This window comes from Solanum verrucosum, unplaced genomic scaffold, assembly GCF_900185275.1.
Source record: "Solanum verrucosum unplaced genomic scaffold, falcon-dt-bn FXZP01000197.1, whole genome shotgun sequence".
Lineage (NCBI taxonomy): Eukaryota > Viridiplantae > Streptophyta > Magnoliopsida > Solanales > Solanaceae > Solanum > Solanum verrucosum.
This window is the reverse complement of record NW_026020363.1, coordinates 1,443,872-1,470,290: the sequence shown is the minus strand read 5'-3', so window position 1 is coordinate 1,470,290 and position 26,419 is coordinate 1,443,872. Positions and strand designations below refer to the sequence as shown.

Sequence of the window (26,419 nt, the reverse complement as noted above, 5' to 3'; positions counted from 1 at the left end):
AAGTTATCACATACTTTATAATCAAACAAGGGACTAACGGATACTGAAAATTTATCTCGGAATTAACTCCCTTTATTCATTACCCTGAAGAAAATCTGGGCAGTGGACTATTGGTATATTTGTTTTGGAGAGACAGAAATGTGATCAGTAGATTTCAAAGAGGGACTTCTTTAGCAGACAGATTGTGCAAGGAAATTGTTACACAGGTGACAGGACTATCTCCAGCTGACAGAGACCTCTCTTTTTGCTTTATATTCATTCTTACCCATAGCTCCTGTTTAGGTATGTAAATGACTCTATACCAACAAGAGAGGTTCTTCTCGACAAATCAAAGTGGGTGAACACAGCTAGATTATTATATTACACAATCTTAAATGGACAATACATAATCTAATTAAGTAGTTGATAACCCACAAGAGTAGCATAGCAGATAGAGTTAATAACAGAAATAGATATATGATGCATCTAAGGAACCAACACTAGCACCTTTCGCATCTCACGCTCAAACTCATTCTCCTCCTATAATTCATTATTACTTCCATCTTTATTTTACGTTACCTATTCTATGCCTAGTCAACTAGATCACAAGCTGCAACCACAAAAACTCATAGAAACATTCAAAATCGATTCATACCAGCAAGATTAACACAATTTTCAAAATCAAACATCAGGGTCCAAATGGTTCAACAGCTAAATTTTACACAAGTTAGCATTAATCACGGCAAGATTCTTTCCTACAAGAAGATCCCTATGTCCTCCAATTTAGAGTCAAATGGAGGAGTACCGTAGCAATTTTACCTAGCAGATTATCCAAAAAAACAAAGAGCAACGACCAGATTTGGATGAACATGCCACATGTTAATGTACGTAATATGGCATTGTGCTGAGTCCTACAGGAGACAAATATAACGGTGGAACTCAGAAAATTCAACAGGATGTCAAGGGCGTGGCCTCTTGTTGCTGCATGATGGACATTTGTACTGCTTTATATGCTCAGCCTTCGCAGGTGTGATCTTCACACACTTCCCATGGAACCACCTCTCGCATAAGTCGCAACAAATCCAGAATTCATCTGAAGCATAATTCTCACCACATGCCCCACAGAGGGTATCACCATGCTCTTCCTCCTCTTCATCTAATCCATCTTCCTCATCTTTTACTTCAACCTTTGCATATTTACCCTGGATTTCAATGCGAAACTATGTCAATACACCTAGGTGTAAGTTCAATGCATGCATAACGAACTGTACTCAAGCCATGAAACTGCCTTTAAAGGTTTATCTATAATAATCAGGCAAATGTATGGCAGGAGACAGAGTCTAGTATCAAATAAAATGAACAAAACCTGGTGCATGGGGTGAAGAAAACATAGATAAAGTGATGGGAACACAACATGAGGACCAAAGCTAAGGAAATAGTAAAACTTACAGAATAAAAAGCAAACTCGAAATAAATACAACTTCAATTTACAAGGCACTTTGACCCGAAAATTAATGAAGACCAAATTCAGTAAAATGAAAATCATATTTTAATTAAAAAAGAATACCACGAAGTATAATTGTGAAAACACAACATTCAAAACAACTGAACTATATGTCAGTATTAAAATATAGCTTAAATATTGAAAACTTCCGTCTTGCCTCTAAACACGGTGCACCCTCTTCATCGTACTTATTGCCTACTACATCACCAAAACCAGAAGCCCAACTCACTCCCACAAGTCGCAACTTACACAGCAACATAGAAGCCTAAGCCTAACTTACTCCCACAAGAACCCCTTGTCATCTTCCTCTGTCCATCTTACCACCAGCGAGTACCAGCCGGTTTAGGGTTCCAACCATCCTCCTCCACCGGCGTCCAGATTTAGCCATAAAGGAACAGATCTGCCGGTACAGATCACCGACAACCTTCAGATAACACCAGCAGCAAACTCTGGCGATTACCAAAACCAGGTTTCCTGTGTCCTTCAAGTGCAAAACAGGTTCTGTCTCGACTCTCAACTATATTTACATTTAACACAATTGTCATTGCTTACTGCCTCATTTATTGAATAGCTACGTGTTTGTGAACCACCTTAGTTGCTTTATTTTGTTATATTATTTGATTTCATTTCCTGCTGTATTGTTGATTCTTGCCCTTAGTTTCAGTTCTTTGCTTCTTTAAAGTTCTTGTTCTCCTGGAACAACTCTGTTTTACTGTGTGCTTACCTACATTGCAGTATATTACTTTGATTTAGTATTTTATTTTATTTTTGAAACTGGTAAGGTTGTATTCTTCAGCATTAAGGGCATGCTGGCCACCACCAAAGAGGGTCAATTACAAACTTCCTAACAAATCTACAATCTGATCTGTATCTACTATACACAACTGTTTACACCAAAAAAGTAGAGATACTATACAATTCCATTTGACCTTGTGTACGGAATTGGATCTATTTTTGAAGCATCTACTATTTCTTTCCTTCCAAACTGACCACCATATACATGATGGTATTAACCTCCACCATCTCTTCTGACTCTTGGTGCCTCCTCTCCTTACCCAGCTCTTCAACACGTTTGATGTACGTTCTGGCATTGTCCAATTCAGATTTGAAATACTAAGGACCAAATTCCAGATTTGAGCAGTATAATTACAATGCAAGAAAAGGTGGCTGTTAGTTTCACTTGTCAAATTGCATAAAAAACACCTAGGGACCAGCTGTCTACCCTTCTTCTGAAGTACTTCCTGTGTTAGACAAGCACCCTTTATCACTAGCCAAGTGAAGCATTTCACTTTTGTAGGAATATCCCCCTTCCAAAAATAGTTCCAGAGGTGTTTTGGTCTACCTGCCATCATCTGGAGACCTCCTGTAAGCACTGTTGACTGAGGAAAGGCCATCTTTGTTGTGCTTCCACAACATCCTGTCTGTGGCATTTGCATTTATGTTCACTCCACCTAGCCATCCCTAATATCTCAGCCACCCTTTCCACCTCCCAATCATTGAGAAGTCTTCTAAAAACTAGATCCCAACCCTGTTCAGTCCAGCATTCGCCAACATTAGCATCAGGATTTCCACAGATTTGAAAAAGATCTGGAAAGAGATCCCTAAGAGGGGATTGGTCTATCCAAACATCCTTCCAAAATTTTGTTTTAGTGCCACTTCTGACCTTGATATATAAATTTGTCTCCATTTGTGGCCACAAGCTTCTAATTGATCTCCATGCACCCACACCATAAGGTTCTCTAGTGTTCTTCTGTAGCACTTTAATTTAGTACTAGATAGCATTTGATTCTTGCATTCTAGTTTCAATTCTTGTCCTCATGTATAACCGATGTTAGTGGCTTCGGGTAGACCTGTCCTTGGTTGGGGTTGGGGTTGGGGTTGGGGGTGTGAGGTGGAAAGGGTACCAAGGGAGCTCCTAGGTTGAGAGTTGGGTCCTGAAACATAGGTACTTTAAGGGGGAAGTCGATAGAGTTAGTGAAGATTCTCAGGAACACGAAAATCAACATAGCTTGTGTTCAGGAAACTAGATGGGTGAGACCCAAGTCGAGGGATGTAGACGGTTTTAAGTTGTGGTACGCAAGAGGTTTCAAAGGATAGGAATAGTGTAAGCATTTCAGTAGATATGGATCTCAGGAGCATGGTTGAGGTTAAGAAAGTTCACGATAGAAATAATGACTTTTAAGCTAGTTGTGGGTGGGGCGACTTTTAACATAGTGAAGTGGGTTTGAACGAGGATGTTAAGAAGCGCTTCTAAGAGGAGATGGATGAGGTGGTGAGAGGTAACCCGCACACCGAGGAGATTTTTGTGGGAGGTTATTTCAATGGACACATAGGGAGCACTTCAAGAGGATACGAAGATGTTCATGGCAGTTTCAGCTTCGGAGAAGGGAACGCGGGGGGAGTTGCGTTTTGGATTTCACGAAAGCTTTTGACATGGTCATTGCAAATTTGAGTTTCCAGAAAAGAGCGGAGCACTTGGTGACCTACTATAATGGGGTGACTAAGACTCATATAGATAATCTACTCCTTAGGAGGAGTGATAAAGGTTTATGCAAGGAGTGCAAGGTTATTCGGAGTGAGAACCTAACTACTCAGCATAAGCTCAAGGTTGAAGAGGATTGTTTATGGCCAACCAAGGTTTAAATGGGAAGGCTTGACTATTCCCAATGTCCGAGAGTTGGGGAAGAAGTTGATGGCAATGACGGCTTGGGAGAGTAGCCGGGTTGCAAATAGTATGTGGACTAGGACAATCAGCTGCATTAGGGAGGGGTCTCGAGGGGTAAGTTAGGTGGTCTTAGAGGGGAATGGTGGTAAAATGGAGAGGTCCAAGAGAAAGAAGAGGACAAGAAGGATGCGTATAAGGTGTCGTGGAAAGCATAGACGAGGAGGACAATAGGAAGAATAGGGAGAGATATAAGATGGCTAAGAAGGAAGCACAGTTAGCGCTTACAGTGGCTAAAATGCCAGCATTTGAACACTTGTGTAAAGAGATTGAAGGTACAGACAGGGGTGGTGACATGAAGTTGTATAGGCTCGTCAAGACAAGAGAGAGGAGAGCTCATGATCTGGAAGTGAACTTTATCAAACACGAGAATGACTAAGTTTTGGTAAAGATGCACTCATTAGATAGAGATGACATACATATTTTTATAAGCTATTGAAAGAAAAGAGGGACAGGGTTATTGTGCTTGTGCTGGGAGAGTTAAGAGCACTCTATGAGGGAATTTTAGGTATTGTAGGACCATAAAGTATGTGGAGGTTGAGGGGGCAATTCATAAGATGGAGAAAGGAAAAGCGATTGAGCCAGACAAGAATCCTAGAGTTTATGAGAAGCTAGAAGTTTGGAGACAGACCCTAGAGTCTAAGGGGTTGTTTGGTACAAAGATTAATAATGCAGGGATTAGTAGTGCAGGGATTGGTAGTGTAGGGATAAGTAATGCAAAGTTTATTTTTTATCAAGTCTTTGATGCATTGCTTCTCACCTCATCTTGTGTTTGGATTAAAACTCTACAAAAAACTTCTTTCCAATAATACCCTAGAGTTATTATGAGATTTTCTATTTCATGTAATTAGGTCAAGGTAGATAATTGTCGGACAATATTATTATTTTTTATGACCTTATAATTAGCTAGGAGAAGAGCAATTTTGTTGTCAAATTTGCTATTTTCTCACTTAAATTATTTGAGGGTAAATAATTGTCATCTTAATAAATTGACTCACAAAACGTCAATTTTCAATTTAAAAAAAAAAATAGACCATCTACTTTTAAAACTGAGAAAACAGTAAACAAAAGTAAAATCAAATAAACCATCTACGTTTACACATAAAAATTGCAAGTTGTAGTTTTAATATGTATGCAATTTTATAAATTACTCAAAATACAAATAATTAGAAAACCACATATATATATATATATCAACAAATAATACATTCAATTAAGATTACAAATGTCATATGGTGATATATTTGCCTTTCCACTTAGTAAATGTTAAACAACTTATATTTCAAATATTGTACTAATTTGTATTAGATTTATTTAGCAACAAACAACTTTCTCTAAATAATAAAATTTGTAAGCTAATTTATTTAAATAAATTTACTAATACAAATATAAAACATAAAATCAAGAAAATAAATAAAGTGATTAAAAGGATTTGAGGGGTATTTTTGTCTTTACATGGTTAATTCAATGGTATTAAATCTTATGTATTACTAATACCACCAAATGTAAGGTATTAGTTATACATCACATAATACCATCTAGGGTGTATAACTAATCCATGAATTAGTTATACATAGGTCCAAAATTCCTACCAAACATAGTACTAAATTATACCATACATAATGCATGGACTATTTCTCCTAATACTTCCTACCAAACGACCCCTAAAGGTTTTAGATAAAGCAGGACTAAGACGGAGCACTTGGAGTGCAAGTTTAGTGACATAGCACAAGGGGCGAAAGTGGAGAAGAAGATTGATACACAAGCTTTCTTAGGAGAGGGAATTTAAAGTATCTTGGGTCTATAATACAAGGTACATGAGAGACTGACGAGGATGTAGTGTACCATATTGGAGTCGGATAGGCAAAATAGAGGCTCGCTTCTAGAGTTTTGTGTGATAAGAATGTGACACCAAGGCATAAAAGTAAGTTCTACAAGGCGGTGGTTAGACCTACATTGGTGTAAGGGGCAGAGAGCTACTAGTCAAGAATGCTCGTGTTCAAAAGATGGAAGGTAACGGAGATTAGGATCCATAAATGGATGTGTGGCATACTAGGAGGGATATGACTAGGAATGAAGATATTTGGGGCCAAGTGGCCTCCGTGGAGGACAAGATGATGGAAGCTAGGCTGAGATGGTTCGGGCATGTGTAGAGAAGTCGCAAATGCACCAACTAGGAGGTGTGAGAAGTTGGTCATAATGGGTGTAGGAAAGGTACGCCAAAAAAGAACTGGGGAGAGGTGATTGGACAAGACATGGCTCAACTCCAACTGTCTAAGGACATAATCCTAGATAGGAAAGTTTGGAGGTCGAGGACAACAATTGAAGGTTAGTCTCTATCGTAGCACCTTTAAGGGGGAGAGTCGAGGCTTAGTTTTCTCTACTACTTTTTTCTTTATTAGTAGAATTACTATTTAGTATGTGAGTAATGTCTTTTATTTCATTTTATTGTCACAGTTGGTTCATTGTTTGCGCCTATTTTGCCTCTTTTGCTACAACTATTTTTTCTAACTGCTTTGGTATTGCTTTTTTGTTTTCATATTGTTCTTGCAATTATTTTTCGATAATTCTTCTATTGAGACGAGGGTCTATCAAAAACAACCTCTCTACTTCACAAAGGTAGGGGTAAGATCCAACCTTCCCCAGATCCCACTTGTGGGATTACATTGGGTATGTTGTTGTCTTTGTAATGATCAAATTACAATTGGAATAAGTAATGCTAGTACCCAAATACACAATAATGTCAACATTACTCCAACTCTTCAATGTTGAGATTCAAAGCACCAACTGCTTCTTGTTGGGATCGTCTCACCATTGTTTGACGCACACACTTTAATGAAATGCATGGCTTTACCCTAAGCATAACCCCTTGTTTAAGATTGCTATAAGCAACAAAACGATGGCCTTCAATAAATAACACTGCCTCAGCACATTTGGTACTACATAGCAGATCAAATAAGCCTCCATGCTTCAAATAGAAAGAAAAATCAATGTTTTATCAGCTTAAAAGGCTTGTGTAGATTTCCCTAACCACATTGGATAACACTATGTTACACGAATCATCCAAAACCATTTATCCACTCACGTCGTTCCGACATGATTTGGGTGTGACTTGTGAATGTTAGATACACACCGAATTTGGTCAATAAACATGGGTGACTTTCAATACATATATATATATATATATATAATACAATTTGATGTGTACACAATGGGCTTCTTTAGCAGTTGTTGGGAATTAATGAAGCATGACATTTTGGAGGCGGCTTAAGTCATAGAAAGTCCCTTAAAGTTGTCCGCATAATTCACTTAGACACCTTAACTAGGACTTGTACCTATTAAACACTTAAATTGTTCAAAACATATATCTATTAAACACAAAGTGCTTAAATGGCAAATAAGTGTACCTCACTGTTGTTGAGCGCGTGAATAGGTTCCTATTTCATATTTTAATTTTTTTTAAGATTAATTTGCAACTTTTATTCACCTTTTTTTTAAGAAGGTAACTTGTATTGTGAACAAAAGGAATACTCAGAAAAGTATTCCAGTAATACTTGTAACAAAATTACTGAGGGAGAGGTGGCCCTACTAAGGCTTCATAAATAATCTAAAATACTAGGAATATCCTCTTCTTCTTGAGGATATTCGTGTTTACACCAAAAAAAAAAGAAAAGGACTAGACAGTTCATCTTTAGTTTCTGCAGAGAGCAATTTTTGTTTTCGAAAACATCTCTGGTTCCTTTCCATCCATATAGTCCACCAAATGCAGGCTGGGACAACCTTCCATCTCTCCCTGTGTCCCGATTGATTCCCATCTCTATTCCAACAAGCTAGAGCCTCTTTGATGCTCCTTGGCATAGTCCAGCGTATGCCTCCTAAATTAATGAAAATCTGCCATAACTTCAGTCTCTCTACAATGTAGAAAGAGATGATTTATTCTCTCAATCTCACATTCACAAAAGGAGCACCTAGAGCAAATTTGACGACCTCTTTTCATAAGGTTGTCTTGGGTGAGTGTGGCCTGTTTGGCTAGTAGCCAAGTGAAACATGCAACCTTGAAGGGTACCTTGACTTTCCAGATCATCTTCCAGGGCCAGCCTCTGAGAGACTGATCTCTGTGATCTCTCGTAAGCTGAACCAACTGAAAATCTGTCTTGCTTGCCTGGTAGCCAAAATAGATTGTCCTCATTGGGAGTTAAATCTTTGTATTGCTCCAGAGTAATGAGTAGTTCAGCCACTTTGTTAATTTCCCAGTCGTTCAAGCGTCTCCTAAACCTGAGATCCCACCCTTGATTGTCTCTCATTTCTCTAATTGTGGATACCTTTTGAAGGCTCAGGTTGAACAAGTCAGGATACTTGTTCTTCAAAGTTTCATGTCCAACCCACACATCTTCCCAAAGAAGTGTTTTTCCCCATTTCCCACCTTGATTTTACAATTGTTTGCAAACTTGATCCACTGACTTCTGATAGACCTCCACCTCCATACTCTAGTCCCATAAGGTTGTGTGGGCATGTAGGTAGTCCATTTGTTTTCCATTCCAAACCTAGCCTTGATTGTCTCCTTCCGCAGCGCTTGTTCCTGTGATGCAAATCTCCATAGCCATTTCATCAGAAGGCTTTGATTCTGCAGCTTTAGGTTCCTTATCCCCAGAGCCCCTACTTTTTTGCTTTGAATGACTTCATCCCACTTTAAAAGATGATATTTGTGCTCATTAGGATCATAGTTCCCTTGCCACGAAAAATTTCTCCTGATAGCATCCATTCTGTCAATCACATTTGCAGGCATTGGGAAAACTGACATCATGTATGTAGGCATGGCATCCAACACACTATTGATGAGAGTAACTCTTCCACCTAGAGACAAATATTTGCTTTTCTGATTCACTAGCTTCTCCAGAACATTGTTCCATATGCCTTTTGACTTGCTCTTATCCCCCAAGGGCATGCAAAGGTACACTGTGGGAAGTTCTCCTATCTCCCCCCCCCCCCCCCAAGATATTTACTAACGCATTTATGTTGGGCACCTTATTAACGGGGTAAATGAAACTTTTCCCCCAGTTGATGTGTAACCCTGAGATGGCTTCGAACAATATCAAGATGATTCTTAAGTACTTTAGTTGGCAGCTCTCTGCATCACAAAAAATCAGGGTGTCATCAGCATATTGTAAGTGTGATATGGTCAGGCCCTGTCTATCATTCATGTTGGCATAGAAACCTCTTATCCATCCTTTTATTTGGGTTGTTCTGAGCATGTCATTTAGTCCTTCCATTGCCAGAATAAAGAGAAAAGGGGATAGGGGGTCCCCTTGTCTTAATCCTCTCTGAGATGAGAAGAATCCAGAAGGAGATCCATATATCATAACGGAAAATTTCATAGTCGTGATGCAGAATTTCATCCATTTTTCACCAAAACCCATATTCTCCAAAGTCTTCCAGAGGAATCCCAAGTGAAGGTGATTGTAAGCTTTTTCAATATCTAACTTACAAAGGATCCCTGGGACCTTGCTGATCTTTCTAACATCCACACACTCATTTGCAATCAAAATTGCATCCATAATCTGCCTGCCTTTTATAAAGGCCAATTTGCTGAGCATCCACCAGCTTGGAGACTACTTTCTTGAGCCTTTAGTCAGAATTTTTGATAGGATCTTGTAAATGCTTCCTATTAGGCTTATGGGTCTGAAGTCCTTCAACCCCTTTGCCCCAATCTTTTTTGGTATCAGTGCTATGAAGGTCGCACTGAAACTTTTTTGAAAAGAACTCTGAGCATGGAAGTTTTTTACTGCTCCAACTACTTCTTTATTGACCACATCCCAACAAGCTATGAAAAATGCCATGGTGTAACTGTCGGGGACTGGTGCTTTATCCCTAGCACATGGCATAACACAATCTTTTATTTCACACCTGGCATAAATTATAAAAAAAAAAAAAGCTCTTAATCAAGAAAAAGGAACAACCCCACCCCACACCCCTTTACCAGTCATCTCCTTCACTCCATTTCAAAAATCTCTTGCACTTCATTTTGGTTCTACTTTTTTCTTCTTTTTTTTTCATTTTCTGTTAAAATGAAAAACTCAATTTGCTAGTTAAATTATTGGCAGTAGTGTCATCCCCAATTAAACTTTTCAATGTCATATTATCTAAAAAATTTACTGGCCAAATTTCTTTGCCACACCCCCTTCCCATACACTCCTTAATTTTTTTTCTAGCCTTATTCCACCATTACCAATATTATCAAAAAACTAAAATCAAATGCGTCAAAAATAATTCCGGTAAAACTCCATTTTTTCTGGCAAGACTAGACGAATCTAGAATTATTCTCTTTCAAATTGTTAAAAAATTAAAATCCTAAAAAACTCACAACATAGAAGAAGGAAAAAAATCAAAATCTTAATTGATGATTGAAAAAGAAAGTGAGATTGAGAGAAATGACAACTACAATGTTGATGGATATTGGAATAAACAAGAGCGGCAGGTGTATGGGTGGAAAAAATATGTTGAAAGAAAAAAGGTGGAATGAAGATGATTATTGGTGGTTTTAGTCGCGGCGTCTCTGTGTGTTCCAGTAAAGAAGTAAAGCGGAAGGCAAGACGTGGGGTGGGTGGGGTGCTCTGGCAAAGAAGAATGAGGGAAGGAAGGTTTTTTATTTTTCTTTATTTTTCTTTTTATTAAAAACATAGTTTTTCTATTATTTTTCTTTCTAATTTATTTTTTACTTGTTATTATGTATGAAATGCCACGTCTTTTTTTTATTTGTTACTATGCCACATCATTCGCGAGTGTATGACACACACTCTCTATTTTTAGTTGATTGTCACAAAATGTTCAATAGGTATATTTTTTTAACTAATGAAGGTGTTCAATTGGAACAATCCCGAGATAAAGTGTCTAAATGAATTATGTTAAATTAGGTCTTAGGCCTAACTCACACCCCAAAAGCTAGCTCAAAGGGAGGAGGATTGCCCAAGCCTTATAAGGAGTCCACCCATCTCATTAACCACCGATGTGGGACTTTTGTCATTCTTTAACACCCCATCTCACGCCCAGTGCTTAGCATCTGGTGCGTGGACAATTTTGATTTTGGGGGTCCCAACATCGGGTGAGACGGGCCCTGCTCTGAAACCACTTGTTAGGACCGAAATAAGCAGGTGTAATGCGGAAGCTAGCAAAGCAAACCTCGAAAGACCACGAGTAAGAAGACAAACGAGAAATATACCAAAAGAGACAGATTTAATGTGGTTCGGTCAATCGACCTACATCCACAAAGGAGATGAGTTATCCACTATAAATATGAGAGTACAAAATATAGAGAGAAACAACCTCAACTAATTCACTCGGAATACAAGGAGGTACACAAAATTCTCCTCCATAACCAAAACTCTCAAAGCCCTTAAGACTACATTGTGATTGCTGATTAAGTTAGAAGGAACAAACCTCTATTTATAGAGTCCTAAACCTTTTCCTACAAGAAAAGGACTAGCCAATCCAAAACCTTTTCCTAAAAGGAAAACCTATTTATAGTAAGAAATTCAAGGAAAATAAAACCCAACAAATCTCCCCCTTGGCTTGAATTTCAGACAAAATAAATTTGTCCACCTTCTTCACATAATCTTCAACAACTTGCTTCTCCTCTCCATAATCTCCTCCATCAAATCTATGTATCAACACAGAGAACTTCTCTGAAACAATTTCTCCAACAAAAATCTTCATTATTGTCAAAAAAGGTTGCAGCTAGAACTACGCCCGCCAAGATGAACACCCATCTTTCTAACCTGGTTCAATCATCGATTATCGAACCACTGAACCTAACTCCATCATTGAATCTGGCTCTGATACCATGTTAAATTAGGTCTTAGGCCTAACTCACACCCCAAAAGCTAGCTCAAAGGGAGGAGGATTGCCCAAGCCATATAAGGAGTTCACTCATCTCATTAATCACCGATGTGGGAAAATAAAATAAAATTATGCGGACAACTTAAAGGGGCCTTGTATAACTTAAGCCTTATTGAGGCATTCTACAATTTTCACGAGCATAGTTTCTTCGAAAAAAGTTTTGATGCTTCTTTCATTGCTCTCATTCCCAAGAAGAAAGAAGCCAGAGAACTCAGAGATTTTAGGCCCATCAGCTTAATTGGCAACGTATATGAATTGCTCTCCAAACTACTCACAGAAAGGTTGATAGAAGTGATTTCGAAACTAGTAGATGAACAACAGATGACATTTTTCAAGGATAGACAAATCACGGATGTTGTGCTTGTGGCTAATGAAGTAGTGGACTCCAGGCAAAAAGAGAAGAAACCTAGTATTCTTTGCAAATTGGACATAGAAAAAGCATATATTTTTTTTAGAAGGTAACACTCTTGTATTATATTCCAAAAAATCAAACCTGCCACAACTTGTTACAGGTTTACTAATTACAAATAAGGAGAGTATCAGGAAGATCTTCGATCCTATATAGCAAAAATTACAAGGTGCCTAAAGCATTCATTACTGATTCTAGATCTTCCATATACTCCTGTTTACACCAAAAATGAAATAAAACCAAGCAATTCATCTTCATCTTCTGGATGTTGTTACTTTTGTTAATCTGAGGTTCCTCTCTTCACACAGACCACCAGATACAGGTGGGAATGATCTTCCATCTTTCCTTATGACCAGAAATGTAGGCAAAGTTACTCCATATCTTCAGGGCCTGGACAATATTTCTTGGCATCACCCAAAGTGGGCCCTTCGAATTGATGAAAAATGCTCCATAAAATATTAGTGATCCTATAGTGAAGACACGTAAATTGGAGTTTTTTTTTTGAGAAAAAAAAAAAAAAAAAAAACAAACTCCAATTTACGTGTCTTACCTTTTGGAAAAGAGAGGTTTTGGACACAAATGGCTTTAGTGGATAAAGTTTTGCATATCCATAGTCTGTTTCTCTGTCCTTATAAATGGTGCACCAACAGGTTTTTTCAAAGCTCAAAGAGGTCTTAGGCAAGGAGATCCTTTGTCCCCCTTCTTGTTTTTGATTGCTATGAAGGACTTAATAGCAGGATTTAAACAGCCAAGACAAATGGATGGTTAAGGTAATTTGAAGTAGCTAGGTCAAATCTTGAGAGCCTTGAGGTGTCCCACTTGCAATATGCTGATGACACTCTAATCTTTTGTGATGCAGACCAGTTAAGACATCTTAGAGTTATTCTGGTCCTCTTTGAAGGTCTCTCAGGACTACATATCAATTGGAGGAAATGTATGGTATATCCTATAAATGAAGTGACTAGTATGGATACACTTGCTGCTATATTGGGAGGAGAGGTGGGGGATCCTCCTACTGTGTACCTGGGAATGCCCCTGGGGCCAACTCAAATTCAACAAATATATGGAACAATGTTTTAGAAAGAAGTGAAGAAATTGGCCAGATGGAATTCGCAATATTTGTTTTGGGGGCAGACTTACTCTCATAAACTCTACTCTTAATGCCCTTCCAACATACATGTCGTCCTTGTTACCTATTCCTGCATGTGACATCAGTAGGTTGGATAGCATCAGGAAAGATTTCATGGGATGGTAACTCAAAAAGAAAGAAGTACCATTCGGTCAAGTGGAGAGCAGTTATGAGTGGCAAAAAGACTGGAGGTATGGGGATTAAGAATCTGAAAGTTCACAGTAAAGTCCTCAAGATGAAATGGTTATGGAAGTACTCCACAGATCAAAATCAGTTGCGGGGAAGAGTTATCAAATCTAAATATGACCAGGAGGATAACTGGATGACCAAGAAGGTCACCACTCCTTATGGGGTAAGCCTATGGAAATCTATCCGAGCATTGTGGAGTGAAACGCAAGCACACTCCAAGATAAAAGTGTCTAATGGGAATAATAAGACTAGCTACTGGGATGATAAATGGCATGAAGTTGGCATTTTGAAAGTGGTCTTTCCAGATATGTACAACCTAACTAATTATCCTCTCAAAACAGTGGCAGAGATGTGGTCGGCCAGGATGGAATATCAGTTTTAGAAGACAGATGAATGACTGGGAAATCAACAGAGTTACTGATTTTCTCAACACTTTGAACTAGTTCTCAGGTCTCCAAACAGGAGAGGATACTCTATGGTGGCAAGGTAATATTGAAGGGGTATACAAGGTCAATGTTGCTTATCATCAATTGAATCAGTCCAACTATCAGATTCTCAACTGGCTATGGAAAGTCAAAATTCCATATAAAGTCTCCTGTTTAATATGGCTATTAGCAAGGGGAGTTGTGCTTACACTGGATAATCTAATGAAGAGGGGAATTCACATGTGTTCAAGGTGTTTTTTGTGTAAGGAGATTGTCGAGACAGTCATCCACTTATTTCTTTTTGCAAGTTCACAGGCAGGTTATGGAGCATTATTTTAACCTTAAAAGCCTAACATGGGTCATGCCAATCAAGGTTTCTGAAGTTCTGAGAAGCTAGGATGAAGTAGGAGCAATAGCTAAAACTAGGTGTAGGTGGAAACTCAACCCAGAATTCATCTGGTGGACAGTGTGGAAGGAGAGGAACACCAGATGCTATGAAGGTGTAGAAAATGAAGTGCAGAGGATCAAGCTTAACTTTATCTTACTGCTCTGTTTTTGGTGTAACCAGTTATACTCTAATGGCTCTATGTCTATTATTGATGTACTTGATTCATTATAGACAGAGATAGAAGCATTCTAGAGTCCATTTTGTAAATATGGTTTCAGTACTACCCAAGTACTTTTCTAGATATAACACAAAATCACTGTTTATCAAAAAAAAAAAAACAATTTATTAGTCGTACCTCAACAATGTACTTGTACTCCTATTCATACCCTCCAAAATCTAAGATAAAGGTTAGGACAAAATTCAAATTCTAGATTCACACCCACATCTAATATATGCACTCATATCCATGCAACATATGATAACAGGCAGAGACCTAATTAATAATCACTTCATCAGGATCCTTATGATCATTATTATGCTTGTTGACTACTACAAATCACTACAAATTTGGCTTTCTACGAATTTAAGTGGTACGCCCTCGTGATATTCACTTGATTTTTGTTCCAACTTGGTGATTAATTTGTGTGACCATTGAGGTACTTTTTTGCTGATATCTTTTATTCCAATAGATTTTTTCTAGATTTTGTCCCATTAGGATCAATTTATTGAAATACAAAATTTACAAATTTAGTTCTTTTTCCTGAATTCACCTATCAACTAACAAAAGCGGATCTAGGCTTTCAAGAAGAAGGGTGCACCTATACTAGAGATAGGAGAGGAACGAATCTGGGAATTGGATATCATACTTGCAAGTTCAGAGATAACAAACTAATTAATATTTGAACGCTATCGGAATGGAGTTGGACGAAAGAGAAAAGACAGAAAATTTTGTTTTTGTTTTTCGAGAAAAAGTACTTTTATATGTCAAATATTTGAACTTCTAAAATTATCAAATTACGTAAAAGTCGTTTATATATCAATGATTAATGACATAGGAAAGATGATAAATGAACTTGTGAGAAAAGAAAGGATGAAAAGAGGAAAAAGGAATAGCATATTGGAAAACAGAAAGAAAGAGAAAAGAAAAAGAAACAACAACATACCCAGTGAATAATAGAAAAGAAACAAAAGAGAATAATATGTAATAAGGGAAAAGATAAAATAGAAAACAATATCATCTAAAGGAAAGATCACAAATGTTATTTGTTGTATACATCGGTGCATCTTATAACATGTAGCCATTTCTAACCAAAATATGTATACATATTCTACAGCTCTAGTCGAGCATGGGTTAAGTGCACCATATTTTACCAAGTGGTTCTGCCAGTCATCTAACCCTTACTCTCAAACTAGTTGGGGTGAGCCATATATTATATCCTCTATATCAGTTCCACTCTGTGAGAAATATAGGAAAAGAATATTATTGAATTGTTGTTGTGTACATTATTACATTGAGACCCTATTTATAGACCCTAGAATACAATTCTTTACCAAGTAGGATACTATTTAGTATTCTTATTTCTATTTCTATTACTATTCCTTTTCTAATAGAATTGTATATACCTATTTCTATTCTAATAGGAATGTATAAATCTATTCCTATTCTAATGGGATTGTATAAACCTATTCATATTCTAACACTCCCCCTCAAGCTAGTGCATACAATTCATGTACCTAGCTTGTTACAAATGTAATTAACACGAGGACCGATGAGGGGCTTGGTGAGATATCTGCAAGTTGATCACTCGACTTCACAAAATTGACTATCAATCTCAATGTGCTTGGTCTTCTCATGAAATACTGAATTTGATGCATAATGCCGATAAAATACAGAGTGATAAAATTACAGTGTTGGAACTTCCCAAACCAAGCTTGCAAAGACTGTTTCAGACCATAGAGTGACTTACGTAATCAACATACAAGACTACTAAACTCCCCCTGAGCAACAAAATTAGGTGGTTGCTCCATATATACTTCTTCACAATGCAATGGTCGTTGCAAGTGTTCAAAATCTAGTATAAAGTATATGGATCATGTTGGAATCAATAGACGAGTCGATATTAAACAAGTCACCAGCCAAAACATGCTCATATGTCGGAGTATTAGATTTGATGGCTAAAAGTGGTCACAATCTAAGAAATAAAATTATATGGGTAGGGTCGAAATGATGTCATAACCCAACTAGAAAATAGAAATTATATAGAATAGTTCGAATTGATGGAACGACCCCATTGAAAAAGAGAAATAATATGGGTAGGGTCGGAATGATGGCACGACCCAGCTGAAAAAGTAAAATTTATACGGGTAGGGTTGGAATGATGGCACAACCCTACGCAAATCAGATTTGAGGAGTCACCGGAAAGACAAATGGAACTATGCAAATCAAATCTGAGGAGTCACTGAAAAGACACATGATGCTATGCAACTCAGATATGAGAAAATAGTTCGAAAAAATCCACGGTACTACACAAATTAAATATGAAAAGTAGTCCGAAAAGATGCACGGTGCTACACAAATAAGATATGCAAAAAAAGGTAGTCACCGGAAGGATGTCACGGTGCTACACAAATTATATATGAAAAAGTAGTCACTGGAATGATGACACAGTGCTACACAAAAAAGTAGACACCAGAATGATGGCACGGTGCTACAAAAATTAAATATGAAAAAGTAGTCACCGAAATGATAGCACGGTGCTACACAAATTAGATATAAGAAAATAGTCACCGGAATGATGGCACGGTGTTACACAAATTAGATGTGAGAAAATAGTCACCAGATAGATACACGGTGACCCAACTTTTGCTAACATAATCATTGGCCAGACGGGCAGCATCTATGGGTGCCACCCGCCGGCAGTGGAAGCTCTTTAATTCTCTACCAAGTTCGTAGAGGCTCTGATACCATGTGAGAAATATAGGAAAAGAATATTATTGAATTGTTGTTGTGTACATTATTACATTGAGACCCTATTTATAGACCCTAGAATACAATCCTTTACCAAGTAGGATACTATTTAGTATTCCTATTTCTATTTCTATTACTATTCCTTTTCTAATAGAATTGTATATACCTATTTCTATTCTAATAGGAATGTATAAATCTATTCCTATTCTAATGGAATTGTATAAACCTATTCCTATTCTAACACACTCGATTCGGCCCCATTTCACCAATATCAACTATAGGAGAAAAATGCACAAATGCTTGAGTCATCCATATTATCTATCTAATACAACAAATTGTGCTAGTCACTATAATTGTTCTCTTCAGACTAATTACAACGCATCTGAGCCATCATACACAATACAAGTCAGGCATACAAGTCCCCAATTACACCTCAGGCTGAAGTAAATAATTCACAAACAGATAAACAAACAATAGCAAGTAAAAGATGGATCTGATATCTGTGGGTCAAATCCCAACTCCCATAGCTGATATCTGGACCAATACTTTCAGGCCACAATCCCCTTTCTTTTTTCTTTTTGGGGATATCTATTTTTATACTACAATCTTAAATTTCAAGGTTAATATTTAGTGCCCTATGGTCCGAGAGTCCAAGGATTTCATGAGAAACTACCACTTGCCTTGCTATCTTTTAAGTGAATACTGCAAAGTAATGGTTATCAAAGAAGCAGCAATTTTTATTTGGGTAGAGGGTTTCAGAGTGATAGTGTCATACCAATTTAGAGTTTGACTTGGATTTGTTGCTGCTATGATTAGAGACTGATGATCTATCTTTTACTTGCTTCTTAGCAGCTCCAGTGACAATTTCATAAATAGTTGGCAGCTCATTTATCATATTGAACAGGCGTTTCCTGAATCACAGAGACCAAAAATGTTTAGGTAAAACAAGAAGCTTTTCAATTTAGTTAAATAAGTAAATAACTGTTTTTCTGTCATGAACAGAACATGTGCACATGCATCTCCTGAGTCCTGTGACCATTCACATACAAGGGCTTTACAGAGTTACACTGCTTAGCTACTTAACAGAATAACCAGCTCCTGGTAGGCTATATGTCCACAATAAATAAATATAAAAGATGAACTGCAATAACAAATTCATCAAAGGAATTTTTTTTTTATTTTTTTTTTATAAGGGATTCATCAAAGGAAGATTGAATACACACAGAAAAGGAATGCAAAAGGCAATGCAACTGTTTCTGTGAAATCTGTCAAGAAAAAACAAAGTGTATGGTACCTATCAGCTTTGTCAAAACCAAATCTGGCACCAAAATAAAAGGCAACAGAGAGCAACCATGCATCACTGTGAACAGCAACTAGGGCCAACCAGTCCTTTTCCTGCATCCCATCTCTGGCAAAGTTTATACCTAGTGCTGGCTCTGGAAGCTCAGGAGGCACCTCCTCAGCTGGCAAATTGACTTCCCATTGCTCGCTTGGAAATCCATAGAGGCAAAGATTTTCCTTTTCTGCAAGGTTTTAATAAGAGAGAAAGAGAGAGCAAAAATAAATTTCAAGATTGAGATGTCATCAAAAAGTTTCAGATAACCTAATCTATTTTTCAGAAAGTTAAGCAATAAAATAAAATGTTAAATTAACCATAAAAATCTTTTTAAAAAAGACAAAAGTATTTGAACATCTGTTTTAATTGTCTAAGGTAGACATTCCAGGATCAGAAGTCTTATTAGGCTAAAAGATATTCCAGGCTCTGTCTGAGAAACAACATTGCATTCTTTTCATCGAATTCATAAAACTATAAGATTTTCCAAAATCATAAACTGTCATGGGGAATATAGGACAAACAGTTTGATGTTGCTTACCTCATTAAGATGATAAATAGAGCACAAAACCTAGCAGTCAAGCCAAAGATATTAGACAGATTTTACGCCCTAAATTCATGGACCAATCAACATTTCAAGCCATAAACTAGCCCAATATAAGAAAGTTGAACAATTAGCCTTCCAAGATATTGCAACTTAAAACACCCAAACATTGGAAGCTGGAGTCAAGTTTGTGACAACAACTGAGTGATGGCAGCAAGGAAACAATTGACACATCTTCAGGCAAGCTCAAGCAATGTATAAGTATCAAGTCTAGTGGACAGGCAAGTTTTGCAGGAAATTTTTTTTTTGCTAAACTTACGTGTTCAAATATACCTTCCACTGTTAATCTTTGTTACTTTTTTCCCTCATCATACTAGTAATTGCCAACTGATTCACATTACACTCAACCTAAGGTTAGAGGAGGTCACCATTCTAAGAAAACAAATGAGAGGGGTTGGGGGTGTTGTCCAGGCTCTTGAACATCCCTTTCAAAGTTTCAAAAGACATTTAAGGAGTTGAATTAAAATGTGAACAGATGGTTCTTCTACAATAATGACCTGAATAATAAATTATCATCCTTCAAAAAGATGTGTTTGGAAATATAGTTAAGATGACCAGCTTGAACAAATGAGCTATGACCTATATAGCCACTTAAAAAAAGGGCCATAATTTCATTTGTCCTCCTTCCCCATCCCCTCTTCCAGATTTCTGGATGCAAATAGCATCCTTCCACTCAAAGAAAAAAAGTTTTTTTTTTCAAATAGTTACTGACAGAGCAGGAAAGATCAAAAACCTAAATGGGTATCAGGCTTTTCCCTTGGGGACATCAATAAAAAGGTTTAATTGAGCGAAATCATTGCAGAAAGAAAAGAGAAATCCGGTGCACAAAGCATTCCGCATTAGCAGGGTCCGGGTAAGACTCGTATCCCGTAGGGTGTGATGTAGACAACCTACCCTAATGCAAGCATTAGTGGCTAGTTCCACGGCTCGAACCCGTGACCTATTGGTAACACGGAAACAACTTTACCATTGCTCCAAAGCTCCCCTTCAAATAACTAATCAGAACAATGTGTCTACATATAGAACCCATCTATTAAATGAACAGCACATAATTCCATATCATCACACTTCAATTCAGAACTCATGAAAACATAAGAGCAACTACATAAAAAAGTCAGCAAAACGAAAAAAGAGGAGGTTAAAACAACAATAATGCAGTGAGATTTAGAAGCACAAAATTAGCAAATTAATTTCTTATTTTCAAAGAGAATATATTTAGTAATTATAAGCCGGCACCCATCATCACAAAGGAGCCCCACGCATCAACTAAAATATTGGACCCGTTTCTGAGCAAAAACAGTACCAAATAAATAATCAGGAAATGCAAATTATATTTTAAACCGGCTAGAACGTAAAGATCCCTAACTCACCAGGGTCACACTGCTGATAAAATTCCTCCACATCTGCAAGAAAATGGCCAAATTAAACCTCTAAAGTATTACAGCGTACAATAATACAACACTAACAAAACTCAAAAAATTAAAATGAAAAACTCTAAAGCGAAAGAACAAATTGAACTCTCTAAACACAGAAAAGGAAGAATTTTGTGTGTCAAAAAAAAATTAGTAGGATAAACATGCAGTTGGTAGATAAGGGAATGCGGGTGTGTGCGCGACAGAGAGAAAGAAAAAAAAGTGAAAGTATACCAGTGGTAAGGGCTTTGATCAAACCGGCACGACGGCCTTTCAAATCCTTCAAAACTTCCTCCACAGTGCGAGGATTATACTGTGCACCTCCTTCCATGGCCGATTTCCGTGCACACAGCGACTGCTTTTCCCCTTCAACTTCAGTGATTTCAACGACTTTTTGGGTACGAAAAGAATATAAAAAAGTATTAATTAGAATGACAGGGATACCGTAGTAAATGTAATGCACTTCAACACAATTTCGATGGTTACGATTTGGATAAAAATCAATTCAAATCGAAAAATTGAATCAAACCGATTAGATGATCAATGTTATTTGGATTTGGTTCTAGATTTTTTAAAACCTATAGTATTTTGTTTGGGTTGGATTTTGTTCGAAAAAATTGAAGAAATAATCAAACTGAACCGACAAATTATATACATATATTTTATTGCTAGTAAAATTACCCGCGTCTCACACAGGAATTCAATATCACAGAATTTATAAAATAATACTTAAAAACTTGTCATTCATTACAACTTAAACACTATGTTATCTTACATACAAAATTACGTAGTAACGAACATTAATAATGTAAAAGAAAATGATAATTATAACATCTTATCATCTATCATTCAATCAATCATCTTTAATTTGATTTTATAATTTATTCTTTTGCTTCCCAGAAGTGTTACTATTTAATATTTTGAGGAATCAAATGAACATCAACCTAAGATATTAAATTTTTTAATAAGCAAATAATTGTTGGTGAAGGAATAAATAAATTTTAAAAGATCGAGAAAAGTGAACAAATATTCTAATTCTAACGTGTAGAAATTCTAACTTTACCTTTTGCTTTACATATGCCATTTTAAAGTTCCTCATTTCAATGTATCATAAGTAATTATTAAAATGAAAAAATAAAGTGAGAATATATCATATTGGACAACAATTCAACTTATTATATATACTTGCAAGGGAAAAATATCATACAAAACTATTCAATTTGTTTGGGTGTTTTTTAAAAAAATCAACATACTGATGAGTTTGAGATTTCGACTTATTTAGGGCTTTGTTTTCATATTTTTATTGTCATCAATGCCTAATTTATGCTTTAAACTGATGATAAAGTGATGATTTGCAACAATGAAGGCTAAAGAGCAAGGCATGGACATTACCGGACAAAAAGGAGCAAAAAAACTAAAGAAGTTGAAGAAAGGCAATCCTGGTGATCGCCAAGACCAATCGGCGAGCCGCCGAGTGGCTCTTTAGCTCGCCAAAAGTTCCAACATGCCAACCTTGGGGAAGAACCTACTTGGTGATGGAAATTGACAGTCGGCGCACCGTCGAACGGATAGTTGACCTCAATCCAGATCGCCTAAAGTCACAGAATCATGAGGATAAAAAGCCAAGGCAAGCCGGCGATGAAATGGAGCAATGGGCGTGTCGCCGACTTGATCGACAATGCTTGACTTTCTTCACCTAATGGTCCTGAAGGTCAAAATTTGGGAAACCATAAATTGAAATTTGAAAAGGAGTTGAAATGAGGAGTCATATCCAGTCTTAAGTCCAGTTTTTCCCTGAGTTTTTCATTGTAGAACTTAGAGCTTTTAAGACTTGGTTTTGAGGAATTTTCAATTGGGTTTTTGAATTAAGTTGATTTGAAGCATTGTATAGGTTTGGGAAACATTACCCAGTTCATGGCTAACATAATTGGTAATTGTTTCTTTCTATTTAGGATGTGTGGCGCTAAAACTCCAATTCTTGGGGTGTGATCATGTGATTATTAGTTTTAATTAGCTTATAGGTATTGTTATTTACTGATTTAAATGCTTAATTGAAGTGGTTTTAACTGATAGCTATGTATTAATCTATGAATTGTAGTTGCAAATGCAATTCTAACTCAGTGTTTTGGGCTTGCTCGAGAAAGAAGTTTAGAACTAAGGTTTTCAATTGATGATTGTAGTTATTGGGTTGTTGTGGGTTCAGCTCGAGAGAGCGAATTCTTTCTCAATTCTACCTATCTAGCGAGAGAGAGTACATAAATTGAGGTTTTGGGTTGTTTATAGTGTTAAATTTGTCGAGGTTCGAGAGAACTCGCTTGATTGTTCAAGAGAAAGCTATTGCATCTATAGTCTAGCCTACCCACTGAGATTCAACATCTATTAGTAAACTCCAATTATTCATATATCGAAATTAGTCAATAATTGATCACATCTCCGAGAATTCCTCTCTACTTATTGATTTCCCTATTTTCGTAAATGTTATAGTTGTTAACTGACAAATCAAACCACCCATCTGACATTCGTATCACTCCTTCGACTTATCTAAATGTTTTCGATAATTTTTGCTCCTCTGACCAATCAGACCACTTTGTAACTTCGTAACTGAATTCGAACTTGTACCGCTCCCTATGGGTTCGACCCCAACTCTTCGTTGGGTTTTATACTAGATTACGATCGCCTACACCTAGTATTGGATGAGGTGTAGTTGAGCGTTTATCACATGGTAAAGAAACACATTTATTACTTCAGGAAAATTATTTACAACTTGCAGTAAACTTGAGAATCTGTCCATACTTCATATTGAATATGATCAATTAATTAATTTTGTAGGTTTCTATGTCTTTGGAATTAAAAGAGACTGAAGTCTAGTCATATTCCTCTATAGGTCATTTGGCACATCCTTGAACTCATGTCAAAAGTTTATTAATTTTTTGTTTTACTTTTCCTGGTTCACTTTGCACATCAAGGTGCGATAAAGTTTTTAAGGTCTTTATGTCCTTACAATGACATACCAAATTTGATTTTTTTTCTTCAAGAGATGGTAGTATAGATCTTTAAGGAATTTTTTTATTGTACCTTCAACAATTTCAGTAGAGAAAACTTATGTGAATACTCAATTAACGTGCACTATTTAATTCATACTAACAAATACTTATAACAATAACTTTGCAGAAACATAAAAAAAGAAGTTTAAAACATGTACTCAAAAACAACAATTAATATCATAAGTATAAATTAATGACTGTAAATACATATCAGGATCTGTAATAGTAAAATATAATAGAAAGGAAAAAATCGAGCTCACTGAATGCACATTGTCCGGCCCCTTAAGAAAATTATCTCTCTCTAGTACCCGAGGTATAAAGGAATAGATCATCTCAGGATGGAACGATTCTATTCACTAGTGTATTGATACAAAAACAATGGTGTCAGTGAACCGCTCAACATGAGCAAAGTACACAAATATTTAATTGTGCAGAAAAAGAAGAAGTTAAGATTTTTTGTTGTTTTAAAATGAGAGGAAAGCCTTCTATTTATAGACAACAAAGGATAGTGTGATTAAATACTTATTGTGCCTTATCAGAAAGGTCACAACTCTTTGGAAAAGTTACAACCCTTCGGAAAGGTCACAACCTTTCATAAAAGTCACAACTTTTCATAAAAGTGGCAACTCTTCAAAAAAGTCACAACTTTTCATTAAAGGGGAAGAGTAGTTTTGGAAATAAATAAATGAAAAGGGAAACCTGGTTTGTGGTGGTGCTACGTAGGCGGGCCTAGAGTTCTCTTATATACATATATATATATATATATATATATATATATATATGATTTATACATACATAATATATTGTTTTTACAAATAGTTTTAAAGATCCTATATACATTTTCATCAAAATTTATTATTCTAGGTGTGACTGGAAATGTCATTATTTATTCCTTCTAGGTAAAAATGGTGAATTTTGAAGCTTTATTCACTATAAATTTAGTGATTGTAAATTCTATAATATAGTCATTCTAACTATTTTCGTTTTGAATAGATTGTTATCACTTTTTTCCCATTTTGAATGAATCATTGCCTTTATTTTTGTGTATGGTAAATAAACGAATATCGAACCAAATCAAATTGTAACCAATAACAACCAAATCGATAAATTTATATTATAATTGGTTTGATTTGATTTTGAAAGTTTAAAAACCGATTAAGTTGGTTTAATTTTGACCAATAACCGACCCAATTGACCTGTAAACACCCCTATGTCGAGAACCCACATGGAAAATAAATATTTTCTCTTCTCCCAAGTAAGAAAATGACTTGAACTGCAAAAGAGACATACTCTTGTAAAATAGAGAGAAAAATTCACAAATAGCTAAGATGTGAAACATACTAGGCCTTCATAGCTAGAGTTTGCCTATTTAAATAGTGTAGCTATAGTTTTAGTAGCTAAAGAGATTTCGTTTGTATAATTAGGTTGATTTTAATTAATTATATAAATTGGTTATTAAGTTAATTTAGTTAAATGTGCGGCAATTTCGATTGTAAAAATGAAAACGATCCCTTAATTCATGGTTATTAAATCTAATAATTAGAATTCCTTACCAAATATGACTTATTCTTCTTGCATATGTGGGGCATCCTTTGGACATTCTTTGACCATAAACTGGACTTCCTAAATAAATAACATTAATATAATTAGTTGTACAAATATATTAGATGTTATTATGAAAAATGTATGTGTACAAGTTATATTAGATATATACAAAATAAAAAAATAAAAAACAGATATGCTTATACAAAATTTTGAGATTGTATAACTATAATTGTTATATTATATAATTGTTGTTTTATGCATGTGTCTACAAATTATGTAACATATACAACTAAGGCATAATGGAAACCAATTAAATACTCATTTATAGAAAACCTAATGAATTTAACTGTATATTTAAACAAATGTTGGAATTGTATAACTATAACTGATATATTGTATAAATATTGTTTTATACATATGTGGCTTAAACTTATGTAATTATGTACAAATAAGTCATAATGCAACTCAATTGAATGCTCATACACAGAAAAAAAACTATTGAATTTAACTATACTTATACAAATAAAAAAAATAAAAAATAGAAGTACCTTGAAATCTATAAATTCTTGTTGGTCCATTACACTAGAATCGTCTTTCACATGTATTTTTGAGTCATTGTTACTAGAAGAGGGTTCTTTTACTTTTTATGGAGATTGTTCATCCATGGTTTGAATGCGTCTATTGATTAGGAGGGAGGAATGAAATTTTCAAAATTTGAATTTGAATTTTAATTTGGTTGAGTTATTTAAGGGGAAGTGAGAGATTTTAGGAGATAGATTAGTGGTGTGATAAAAGAGAGAGTATTTTGATTTGTATAAAGGGAAAATGCATAGATTTCCCCCTGAACTTGTCTCAAAAAGTTAGTTACACGCTTA

General features: G+C 36.1%; 1 protein-coding gene across 1 annotated transcript; it reads right to left on the bottom strand.

Moving 5' to 3' along the window:
• Positions 1 to 605: 605 nt before the first annotated feature.
• On the bottom strand, positions 606 to 21,323 carry LOC125837788 (PHD finger protein ALFIN-LIKE 4-like). The gene is made up of 5 exons (XM_049516862.1): positions 21,190 to 21,323; positions 20,914 to 20,946; positions 18,901 to 19,129; positions 18,382 to 18,517; positions 606 to 1,181 (listed from the first exon to the last, which is right to left on the bottom strand). Exons 1-5 carry the CDS (start codon positions 21,284 to 21,286, stop codon positions 939 to 941), a joined length of 738 nt encoding a protein of 245 aa, XP_049372819.1. The 5' UTR covers positions 21,287 to 21,323; the 3' UTR covers positions 606 to 938.
• Between the last annotated feature and the right edge of the window lie 5,096 nt (positions 21,324 to 26,419).